At 36.4% G+C, this 13367-nt stretch overlaps 1 protein-coding gene across 1 annotated transcript in view; it reads right to left on the bottom strand.

Moving 5' to 3' along the window:
- The window catches only part of LOC117421068 (ankyrin-2-like), a 137687-nt gene that overhangs the window by 94047 nt on the left and 30273 nt on the right, over window positions 1-13367 (bottom strand). The window contains 2 exon segments of the mRNA XM_059030808.1: window positions 8156-8254; window positions 8799-8897. Coding sequence (XP_058886791.1) covers window positions 8156-8254; window positions 8799-8897 — 198 coding nt within the window.

Raw genomic sequence — 13367 nt, 5'->3', positions numbered from 1 at the left:
GCATCTAAAATTGTATTTCCTTTTTGACAGTAACAGCAGCCATCAGACTGCACACACACATCCAGAGGCAACGCAAACTAAAAACTGCAAACAGAGGAGTTGGACATTCTAGTGGAGGAGGTTGTTTTAAATTATAATACCTTAGAACATAAGAACATAAGAAAGTTTACAAACGAGAGGAGGCCATTCAGCCCATCTTGCTCGTTTGGTTGTTAGTAGCTTATTGATCCCAGAATCTCATCAAGCAGCTTCTTGAAGGATCCCAGGGTGTCAGCTTCAACAACATTACTGGGGAGTTGGTTCCAGACCCTCACATTTCTCTGTGTAAAAAAGTGAGTCCTATTTTCTGTTCTGAATGCCCCTTTATCTAATCTCCATTTGTGACCCCTGGTCCTTGTTTTTCAGGTCAAAGAAGTCCCCTGGGTTGACATTGTCTATACCTTTTAGGATTTTGAATGTTTGAATCAGATCACTGCGTAGTCTTCTTTGTTCAAGACTGAATAGATTCAATTCTTTTAGCCTGTCTGCATACGACATGCCTTTTAAACCTGGGATAATTCTGGTTGCTCTTCTTTGCACTCTTTCTACAGCAGCAATATCCTTTTTGTAACGAGGTGACCAGAACTGAACACAATATTCTAGGTGAGATCTTACTAATGCATTGTAAAGTTTTAACATTACTTCCCTTGATTTAAATTCAACACTTCTCACAATATATCCGAGCATCTTGTTGGCCTTTTTTATAGCTTCCCCACATTGTCTAGATGAAGTAAACTCCCAGGTCTTTTTCATAGTTCCCTTCTTCAATTTCAGTATCTCCCATAGGATTATTTATAATGCACATTTTTATTGCCTGCATGCAATACTTTACACTTTTCTCTATTAATTTTCATTTGCCATGTGTCTGCCCAGTTCTGAATGCTGTCTAGATCATTTTGAATGACCTTTGCTGCTGCAACAGTGTTTGCCACTCCTCCTATTTTTGTGTCGTCTGTAAATTTAACGAGTTTGCTTACTATACCAGAATCTAAATCATTAATGTAGATCAGGAATAGCAGAGAACCTAATCCTGATCCCTGTGGTGTAACTCTGAAGGAGCTGGAGAGATCCACAGCTGAGATGGGAGAAACCGTCCATGGGACAACTATAACCTGGACGCTTCACAAAGCTGGGCTTTATGGAAGAGTGGCGAGAAGAAAGCCATTGCTGAAAAAACCCATATCAAATCCCATTTGGATTTTGCCAAAAGGCATGTGGGAGACACAGCAAACATGTGGAAAAAGGTTCTCTGATCTGATGAGACCAAAATTGAACTTTTTGGCCTTAGCGCAAAACGCTATGTGTGGCGCAAAGCCAACACTGCTCATCACCCTGAGAATACCATCCCCACGGTGGAGCACGGTGGTGGCAGCATCATGTTATGGGGATGCTTTTCATCAGCAGGGACTGGGAAACTGGTCAGGATTGAGCACCGGCGTAGATTTAGCTAGGGACGGTAGGGACATGTCCCTACCAATGTCAAGGGACCGTTGAATTGTCCCTACCAATAATTTTGATAAATCTGAAACGTCTTTTGTCAAGTCATTTTATCCGCTCCACAAAGGGTTAACTCTCTCAAGATCCCCTGGTTGCTCCTCCCTCCTCCAAAATAAAATAAAAAACAACGCTAATTTGATTGGCTTAGGCCCTAGGTTCTCAACCGAGTGGGCCGTGAAACCTTCCAGGGGGGGCGGTGAACGTTTGAATAATAACGTACTAGTAATAATAACAGTGACGTGCCAAACAATACTACCGATTTCGCCCTTTGAGTGCAGCGAGTTATTAAAGAGAGAAAAAGAGATACCGGTAGCTTTGAAAAGAATGGCACCCTGGGATGTGTAGGTGTTTGGTGGTGTTTTGGGGTGTAATTAGCAGATAAGAAAACTACAAATTCCATAATGCATCACTGTAACACTGATATAAAAAGTAATTCCAGTGGGGCGTGAGTAAAACAAGGATGGGAATCGCTGGCTTAGGCTGGACTCTGGAATGACGCTCATCTGAAGTTGCCTCTTGCCGGTCAGTCTGATATGAGTGTGAGCCACTGACTGAATGAAAGCCATGTGCTGGGGCTGAAGGTATTGTCAGGTCGTGAGCAACATAGTTTGAGAGAATAAACCTACCTACCTACCTAATGGGTAGGTAAGTAGGTTTATTACGTTAGCGACCCATTGCTAGCTGCTAACCCCACGTCATTGGTGGCTAGCTAGCTTGTTTCACAGCTAAATCATTGTGTGTGTGTGTGTGAGAGAGAGAGAGAGAGAGAGAGAGAGAGAGAGAGAGAGAGAGAGAGAGAGAGAGAGAGAGAGAGAGAGAGAGAGAGAGAGAGTGAGCATGTTTTGATATCGTCAACCAACTAAGGTTATCTAATCACTTCAATTTGGCTTTAGGTGACTAAAGCATAATGGCAGCCAAAAAAAGAAAGATGGACGTAAGGAAGTTTTTTTTTTTTTTTTACAAAAAGTCAAAGTGTAAGTAGGAAGATGTTGTTAAAGTAATAAACACAATTGATAATGATTCTCATAGCAAAAGTAAAAATAATTTACTAATGAAGTTAGCAGTCATACTTTCTCTCTAAACAGCATGCATCAATTTATCATTTTATCAGGCAAATGAAGCAGTGCAACCTGGTAAAAGCAGTACAGAGGCAGGTGGAGCAACAGGGTCGCAGGTGAGGTCTGTAATGACTTTGTGATTATAACAGTGAAAGTGTTAGACTCAGTTTTGAGATATGTTATTGTTTGAGGCACATTGTGATATGATAGTAGGCTAATGCTGTATAGTAATACTCAGCAAATAAAGTTAGCATAGCCATATATTTTCTCTCTATATGGCATGCATTAATTTATTATTTTATCAGGTGAATGAAGCAATGCACCCAGGTACGAGCAGCAGCACAGACACAGGAGAGGCAGGCAGAGCACGTGAGCGTGTATGTGCTCATGCTTGTAGCGCCAGGGGTATTGGTAGCTTACAGTAAGGCTGGGATAGGTTATAATTCAGGTTATTAGTAATTCTATAGCAGGGATGTCAAACCAGCTTCCAGGACGGACACTTTATCATAGTGTTTTAAGTGTATACCAGCCAACTTCATGTCAATCAGATTGTCCTCCATTTATGTCCAGCATTCATTTCAAGTGACCATTTAACAGCTGCCTCCTAAAAAAAATTTTCCCGGGTGGGCATGCCCCCGAACCCCCCTAGCAACCACGACTCCGCCCCCCTAAATAATTGTGTCCCCACCAATGTTCAAACCAAACCTACGCCCTTGGGATTGAGGGCAAGATGGATGGAGCCAAATACAGGGAAATTCTATAGGAAAACCTGTTTCAGTCTGCAAGAGACCTGGGACTGGGGCGGAGGTTCACCTTCCAGCAGGACAATGACCCTAAACACACAGCCAAAGCTACACTGGAGTGGTTAAAAACAACAACCTGAATGTCTTAGAATGGCCCAGTCAAAGCCCAGACCTCAATCCGATTGAGAATCTGTGGCAAGACTTGAAAATTGCTGTTCACCAACGGTCCCCATCCAACTTGACAGAGCTTGAGAAATTTTGCCAAGAAGAATGGGCAAATATTGCAGGATCCAGATGTGCAAAGCTGGTAGAGACTTACCCAAAAAGACTCACAGCTGTAATTGCTGCCAAAGGTACTTCTACCAAGTATTGACCCAGGGGGGTGAATACTTATGCAACCAACAAATGTCTTTTTTTTGTTTAATTAACTTTTGTGTCACAATAAAAAACATTTTGCACCTTCAAAGTGTTAAGTATGTTGTGTAAATCAAATGGTAAAAATCCCAATTAAATCCATTTTAATACCAAGTTGTAACACTACACAATGTGGAAAAGTCCTATATATATATATATATATATATATATATATATATATATATATAGAGAGAGAGAGAGAGAGAGAGAGAGAGAGAGAGAGAGAGAGAGAGAGAGAGAGAGAGAGAGATAGAGATATATAGATATATAATATGAGAACAGTAACAGAATTAACTTGATTTTATTGTGGCCTTGTGGACCCCCACATGGAATTTGGACAGAGATTGTCCAAATTCCATGCCTTAAATTACTGTGCAATTATACTCTGTTGTTTGTATCCATACTCTTGTACTGTACTGTTTAACTACTGATGAGCTAGTTCAGTGTCCCCCCCCATCCTTTACTCTAAATCTTCTTTGTTTTTTAATTGTTTTTTTTTTCAGCAAAAAATCAATGCTGTAGATCCTCCCAGATATCAGCTTTTGACCCCGGGGAAATCTTAGGAAGGAATTGGTGTCGAAATGGCCAGCCCTGGCTTTCTTCTTAATCACTAAGCCAACTGCTTCAACCATTATGTATAGTTTCAACTGTGTTCAGCTTTGGATTGCAATAAATAAATATTATTATTATTATTATTATTATTATTATTATTATTATTATTATTATTATTATTATTATTATTAGCAAGTGCTTTTATCCAAGGCGACTTACAGAAATGAAACTAAATATAAAAATACTATATTAAAAATGTTGAAATGTTTCTTATAAGAAGGAAAAAGAAAAATAAGGATACGGAGAGAAATGGCAGAACAAAAAACATTTAAAATACACAACTAACTAATTAATAAAATAACACAACACAGAAACACCCCAGAACAGCCACAAAACAACCAATGTTCTTTCCCAATGTCCTTATACGATTGCCACTCACACCGGCAGGGAAGATGAATCAGTAGCTATCCTTAATCGGAGGCAGCAGAAACAAGTGTGTGATGGACGCAGGTGAAAACAACCAGTCCAGTGATACACTATGACACGCAGAAAACACTTGCAATTATGCTGTTGTTGTTTGTTTTAGAATTAAAAAGAAAGTTACTAGTGCAGTGATATAATGAGCTATAATGTTCAAGATGGAAAAATATTTTTAGTGTTTAACTGGTTATGAAAAATTATTAAAGCCAAAGAGATTATTTGCTTTGTCAGTGCCATTGGCATGTCTATTATCCTTCAAAAACAACTGTCAGGTATTTTTTCTGAGAAATGTGCTTGACAAGTGAAAGAATGTAATTCTCTTGGTAACAGTCTTGGCAAAATCATTGATCAAATGGAACTACAGGCTGAGAGAAATGAATGTGCTACTTTAAAGCAACAGTCTGCAAAACTGAATAGAGTTCGCCTGGCTTTGTAATCATTCCAACAAGCATTTTTTTTACCACCTCAAATCAGCTGAAAAGGTGACTCATACAGCTTAAGGATAAAATCTATTTCTAGCACAGTGCTTTTTATGATGCATTGTGTATTTGGGGCACCATGGTGATCATTTTTGGAAGAGCTATCCCAAAAAAAGATTAATATACAGTATAAAACACAGTCCAGGTTACTGATTGAACATGTCCGTTATGTTCAATCAGTGTAGTCAATGAACACAGAGAGTTAATAGAGATCAATATTTTATATATTAATAAACAGATCAATTTTAAGCAACCCCCCCCCATGGTTGTAAATTAAGTTATTCCCTGCCAACTACAGCAGATTTTTTAACCACACCATAAGAACTGTAGCTGCAATTCAAACCTCCACTGACCTACAATCATGTTGAATTATGCACTCTGCCAGACATTGTTTGCTAATCTAAGGTCATTTTTGTTGCAGATACACACCTTTTTCCTCTTTGTTTAAATACTGTTGCTTTTTTTGTATACTTACAGTACAGCATTAATTAAGAAACCCACATAAAACTAATACTTTATAAATGGGCGAGACATTCCTTCTAAATATGTAAAATATGTAAAAAATATATATAGGGCACTGCACCTTTAAGATTAATAAAGAATTTAAACTGCAGTTTTAGTGTAGTTTAACTGCTGGTTTTTGTATCACTGCACTGCCCTTTTCAATAAACTGTAGATTGGGTCAGTAGTGTCTACTACAGTACTGTTTAATATTCCTTAAGCAGATTTCAGGTTCAGATGTGATATAATACAACTGATTCAATATGTGATATTCTTACTGAAGTGTTGGAGGGTGATTTATTGTGTCTCGTCATCACCTAAAAGGTTAGTTTTGTGACAGAGATCATAGAAACATCTCAGCAACCCATCACTGTTGTCTCTTCCAGCTGATAGTAGGAAGCCACATATCTGATACTCAACTTATCCTGAAATAGTATCATCAAACATCTCTTTAAATAAATACATAAATAAACCTGGAATTATTCACAAAAGATATGCCTCTTTTCCATTATGATCAGATAATAGTGTACATTGGGTTAAATTCTCAAAACTGTTCACTTTTCATTAAAAAAAAAAAAACATATATACACACCCAATGAAGTTATCAAACCAGAAATCAGACTTTTTGGACTTGATGATAGTATTACATTGTTTCATATGTGTTTTAGTTTTGTTATAGGTGTTTTTTCCTTTCAGAAAAAAAAGTGCTAATGACAAGTTGGAGAAAATAGCCTATTGTATTGTTTCACTGATATAAAATAATGCAACACTTTGCTCTAACAAATAATTTTACATCTGTACCCTGTCAACAAACTGATGACAAACCAGGGGTGACAAGTCTAGTTATTTAAACACATTTGTTTTTTTTTTCTTTCTATTCTAAAACACTTAATCACTATTATATTATTTGCACGTGTGACTTTGATTTGTATTTTTTGAATAGATTGCTTTTTTATGTTGTTGTTGTTGCATGTAAATTGAGAAAGTTTTCCCTGGACTAACAAGAGCTTATTGACAATTGAAATTATAAACACTTGCTCTAATTACCTGCAGCTGAAGCTGCTTGTGTGAGAGGTGGTCTCCCTTTTAAAAAGCGCGCACTGTAACATTAGAGAGAGCAACGGCTGACAGATACAAGTGGCAGTAGCAGAAATAGCAGCAACGAAACTCGATAGGGGTTTTTACCGTGGAGCGATTGACACCGGTTTAACCTAGAGATTAATACCTGCTGAGACGTGCACACATGATAGCGGAGCTGCTGTGGCACCAGACAGATGGACAGACGAGACGGACAGACGAGACGCAGGGAAACTGTGGGCTGCAGCAAGGCTACATGAAGCTGTCAGTGTGCAATTTTATTATTTCAACAGCTTGGGAATTAGTTTACCATGTTTTTAAATGTTGCTTGCTTGCGCTTGTGTTTTTTTTTTTTTTTTTAAACTCTTTTAGATTACAACGCTGCTGTTTTATTGTTGTTGTTTTAATAGTTTTAACGAGACACCCGACTCCCTGCCCCTGCTGAGATTGGAAGCAGCCTAACCATGGATTGCCAGATTGGGGACAATCGCTGACCGCCGATTTGCCTGGGACTCGTATTCTATTATCTTAATAGGTTTTGGTTAGAAATGTTATTGTATGTGCTAGGGCTTAGTTTTAATTATTTCATTATTTTTGTTTATTTTCTTGAAGTGGCTCTCTCTTTTGAACAGTTTTTATTGGCATCTGAACAAAATACAATTGTCAATTACTATTACTGTCTCCCTGGTATGTGAACTGGTGCTGCTCCCCCAAATATAAAAGAATCTGTACTCCAAAATTTAATTTCTGGAGGTGAAAATCCTCCAGTAGCGTAGCGGCTACAAACTACATATAATTGCCACAGTATAGCAATTACATCCTCACTGGGGTTCAGCATTCTCACAACACTCTGTGAATGAGATAACGTGCAAATGTTCTGTAATCTGCACGCCAAAGAAGTTTCCTGGACCTTCTCTTCTATAGCACTTTCATATCAATATATTGTCTGGTTTTATGCAAGTAAAGTCTAAATCAAATTAAAACACCAGCTCTTATCTGTACAATTTTGAAACTAATACAAAATTGTAAAAAGACTGAATAATTAAATATTCATGAGTGAATTAAATTCTATAGACATAATTTATTTATAGAAATGTACTTTAAAAAAGAAAAAAATAACTTAGATTATTGTATTCAATTTTGTATTGATATATTAATGTTATAAAAAGGTTTTTGTTTAATGGATTAAATAAGAATGTATACTGTGTTTACCTTCAATGTAGCTGGTTCAGAATTAAAAAGCCACTTCGTACAAGTTTGACACATTCTGTTCTTTAACCTCCAAATATTTTTTTAAAAAAACATCACTTCTTACCTGAGACTGTGCATTGATGTCAGCTCCTTGCTTTACCAGGGTTTTGATGACCTCTTCTTGACCTGCCAAGGATGCAATATGCAGGGCTGTGTTTCCTTTCTATTATGTAAAATAAAATGGGAAGCATTTGATCAGTAAACATGTTTGTTACAGTAAAAGATTGAGTCTGGTAAATCTTAAGTTTTACTGGTAACTGTCAACTTTTAGCAAGTAAGGTGGTAAATGGCCAGAGTTATGAAGACATATATTGCTTTTCAGATATTTACCGAAAGCTTATTGGTAAAGGCACTTCGTTATTCTTGAGATTTAGAGGTAAATGTCCGAAATAAAGCGTTATCATGTTTATTTTGGACATTTACTGCTTCACTTGGTAAATGTTGACATTTACCAGTAAATCTTGATTTGCCAATATTCAGACTTTTACTGTAACATTTATACCAAGTAAAACATGTACTAAAAGTTAGAAAACTCAACTAATTTCATACGGCTGCTGCCTTCTGGTGTTATTATACTGTAACTTTGCTTTAGTAAAACTGACTCTTTATAAAGCACTTATCTGATCCCTAGCTAATTTGCCAGGGTATTGTTGATTAAGTGTTACCAAAAAACAAAAACAAAAAACTATACAAATGTAAAATGTTACCTTGGTAGCTGAATTGACAACCGAGCCTCTTTCCAGTAACCCAATAACCAGGCCCATGTGACCTTCCTTGGCTGCCAGGTGTAAAGCATTGAGTCCATTCTGAAAGAGAAGCACACACTCATGAGTACTTCAGTGTAGGCCATATAGAGGTATACCATTCCCAAATTACAGGACCTGAAATGATAGTGTAACAAAGTGTTTAATCAAGTTACAGGAGCTATTTTTTAAAGGGGGTGCACCCAATATTACAAAACAAAAATAAGTACTGTTTGTAATATTCTTCAAACTTTCAAAATCATTATTTTTCCCCGAATACGGAAGGCATGATTAAAAATAGATGATAAACCTTATGCAAACATCACACTGAATACGTGTGCGATTAACTCAACAATGCAGTAGCATCCTGTCAACTGAAAACCAATTCATAAAACAAATTGCTATAACTTTAATGGACTCTGCATCACAGAGAAGGTCCATATTTTAAAATTATTTCGGAAATAATGTTTCTCTTAAAGTGAATGTCCCTTATAAAATAAGTGTCTACATTTATGTAAACCCTTTCAAAATGCAATGCAGACCTATATAACTCATGTTCTAGGAAATTAAATAGGCAATAACATTAAAATAATGAAAACCTCAAAGATTAACATTCACACCAAGCTGCTTAACATGGCAATTTTGTTCTGTAATATTAGATTTTTTTATGCCACAGTTCTAAAACTGTATGTTAACAATGAAAAGAAAAATTACAGGCACATTATTTGAACAGTTGTAGCAACATGTGGGGCTTTAAACATTATATTTTTCGGAACCCCACTACTTACTCATTAAGGGACAGGCTGCACTCCATTTTTTGCAGTATCTGTTAGTTTTGCAATGTACAGTCCTGCATGTCCGGTTCTCCATACAAAAAAAGGTCTCATCCTGATTGGATATGGATGTACTGAGGATTTATAATTATATTTAAAGTACCGTTTTTAATCCAATTGTAATACAGTCCAGTCTTAATGTCATTTTGCATAATTTACTGTTACAGTACAGAGAAACGGTATAATACAGGATCTAGCTTATACCATTGATGGTAAACGTTGCAATAGCAGAAAGAATCATGGCAATGTCAAATATGACATTTTTACACAGCTTCAGTCTGTAAGACAGAAATGCTAATTATATAATTTAGGTAAAAGAAAGGTTATGTCAGTTATAAATGACAGTTCAATTGAAATTATTAATCTCCCACAAACAGAAGGGAAAATTAATTAGGGGCATTTAGTTATACTGAGGCAGATAAACACAGTGATAATCAGGCATGTAGGAAGAATACTGCAAAACAGAACCTGAGGAATAGACAGCCCTCTGTTGACCAATTAATTCTAAATAAATGCATTCAAAGTATTTTCTTTGTTTCTTTGAAATAGGATGTGATGAATAATATATCAAAGACATTTCAGATATTCAACCTCCCAATGTTTATTTTTTTTATTTTTTTTTAATGAAAAGTTTAATTTAAAGAGACAAGACAAATTATTTTGTATGTACCCAGCTTCAGTACTAATGAACTAATATTTTTTTGGAATATGTGTTTAAAATAAAATAGCTATTAAAGTGCAAGAGTAGCAGTAAATGAAGATGTTAAATGGCTTGGGTCCCGTTCTCACTACTGATTTTTTTTTTTTTTTTTTTTTTACTTAACATCATTACAATTTTAAGTATATTCAGCAATTGTACCCAATTATTGCTATATATATATATATATATATATATATATATATATATATATATATATATATATAGTATTTTTTACAGTATATTAAAATGAGTGCATTTTAGCTCTTGTAACTTTTGGTTTCATAAATATTTACTGAAAACTACAAGCATAAGTGAAGAAGATGTTTTATTTTTATTTTGCTGGAGCCCACTTTATATCTAAAGGTTTCCTGAGTCACAGGATCTCGTGCACAAGCACAGGGAGCCCTTGCTGCACCAGTTCCAGCAATTCACTTACATGCTTCTGTGCCATTTATTGGGGATTGCATCTGCTCCAAGTCTAATCTGACACATCATTGCTTACAGATGTAGGCTGTGTGTGTATAACAAAAAAGTTACCAAATTAGGAATCAATTGAATCTCATTATCGAACAAGTATCAATTAGGAAGACATTTTGTAGTTTGGCTCCAGTGAACAAACACCATCCAGCCTTTTAGCCTCTCCTCTAGTACAGCAGGTGTGTGTTCCACAGCAGTGTAACAGAGGACATATTAGTGTCCTCTGCTCCTTAATTCCAATATGTACCAACTTGCTGTGACCATTTATATGAACTCTGCAGAGGCTTACTGCGGGCAAAGCTGCTATCGCAAAGCCGCTTTTGTAATGTGCAAACTCGTGTTATTACCTCAAATATAAATTGCTTTCATGTCCAAAAAAAGGTTGAAAAAAAAACCAACATCCAGTACATATTTTACATTTTACAAGACAAACAAACACCCTGCAAAGACTACAATGCATGGTTACAGTAGATGATTGATTTGTATAACCTTGGCCTGAATTACCCAAACAGTGGCAGTATTGAGATGAACCAATGTTAGATCCCGTGAATATACCCCACTGTTTTATGTATATTTTAAGTTTCTTGAAATTTGCTCAAAGTAAAAAAAAAAAAAAAAAAAAACTATTTTCTAGCTGTCTGAAAATGTACTGCATGTTTGCTAGATTTGAACATGCTACTGCTTCCTTCCACACAGCACTTTCAATGTTGCTTTTATTTCACATTTACCTTTTGTAGTGATTTGAGAGTTTTCTAGGTATGGAAGTGATTGTTTATCATTTTGTGATGTTATTTTAGTTCACGGTATGATGCTTTACATAGCCTACCTAGCAAGATGTTCAGTATGTGACAGTTAATCAGAATCATAAAACACAAAACAAAGTATTCAAGGAAGCTTTGTATTTCGTTACGTCCTTCTTTTATGGAAAAAATGAAACAGCTTAGTGTTGTATTTTTTAATTGTATCCAAATTATTGCACTAATAATTATGCTGCAAGTTTTTTTGAAACTACAGTAGGGCAGTAGTGTGGAGTAGTGGTTAGGGCTCTGGACTCTTGACCGGAGGGTTGTGGGTTCAATCCCCAGTGGGGGACACTGCTGTTGTACCCTTGAGCAAGGTACTTTACCTAGATTGCTCCAGTAAAAAAAAAACAAAAAAAAAAACCACTGTATAAATGGGTAATTGTATGTAAAAAAAATAATGTGGTATCTTGTAACAATTGTAAGTCGCCCTGGATAAGGGCGTCAGCTAAGAAATAAATAATAATAATAATAATACACACTTCCCCATACCCTCACTGAACGTATGCCATTGTCAAAGTATGATGGTCATGCTTTTTAAATACAGCTACTAATTCTGTCCACCTCCTCACCCTCAGGGAATAATATATCTGACTAATGGATGATGACATCATGAGGAAGGGAGTGACCCATGAACTATCTCCCTGGCCATACACTGTGTTGATGCTGGGAGGAGTGGCCAGCCATTCAATTGGCTGATTCAGCTACAAAGCCTGCTTAATAATTTCTCTAGTGCAAAGCACAGCAGTGCCTGTCTGTCTCAGCCTCAGTTACTTCAAAGGGAAGGGTGCTGATAAAAGCGGGAAACTAAATAGCCTTTCCTTGTGAGCTACACCTTGTGACAGCATTTAGCACTGGACTAGCACATGTTGCTGTCACATGAATGCATGTTCTGCCCCCATTTCTATGGCCGACTTAGTTATATAGACTTGTTGTTTGTTTATAAGCGAGGCTTACGAACTTAAAAAAATAAATGTGATGCTATTGTGCTTCATTTCATTTCAAGTGCTGTATTTGTAAAATACTGTTTGAAGTTATTAAATAGATGTAATATGCTAACATGTTGGACATGTTGTCTTTTATTGTTATAGATCTGTGCAACTTTTGTTTACAATAATTAATCCTGCAAGGTTCAATTGTTAAAAGTCCAGTTCAGTACTGTATGCATTTTAAATACAGCATTCATTACCTATGAATAAGGTTCTTTGTTTTCAGTTTGTATTTTATAGTAGAGGTCCCAGGGTTGTAGCCTCTATAGAACAATTTGACTAGTTTTAGGGGTTTGAGCTCTGGAGCCTCTAACTTTCTGCTGCTGTCAATGAAACTGCCCAATGGCTTACACTGCACGGTTGAGGCTTTGTATAAAAAGCATAGGCTTCCTCCTCCTGTTTTGTGTGTGGTTCGGACTGTGTTCCATATATATGTATATAAAATATGCCCAGGTATATTTGCTGTTTATAAGGAAAATATACAGTGCCTTGCATAAGTATTCACCCCCCTTGGACTTTTCCACATTTTGTAGTGTTACAACCTGGAATTAAAATGGACTTAATTAGGATTTTTTGTCACTGATCTACACAAAATAGTCCATAATGTCGAAGTGGGGAAAAAAATCTACATATTTTTCAAAATTATCTACAAATTAAAAACTGAAAATTCTTGATTGCATAAGTATTCACCCCCTTTGCTGTGACACCCCTAAATAAGCTCTGGTGCAACCAAT

Source organism: Acipenser ruthenus, chromosome 1 (assembly GCF_902713425.1).
Source record: "Acipenser ruthenus chromosome 1, fAciRut3.2 maternal haplotype, whole genome shotgun sequence".
NCBI classification, from domain to species: domain Eukaryota; kingdom Metazoa; phylum Chordata; class Actinopteri; order Acipenseriformes; family Acipenseridae; genus Acipenser; species Acipenser ruthenus.
This window is presented reverse-complemented; position numbering and strand designations above follow the sequence as displayed.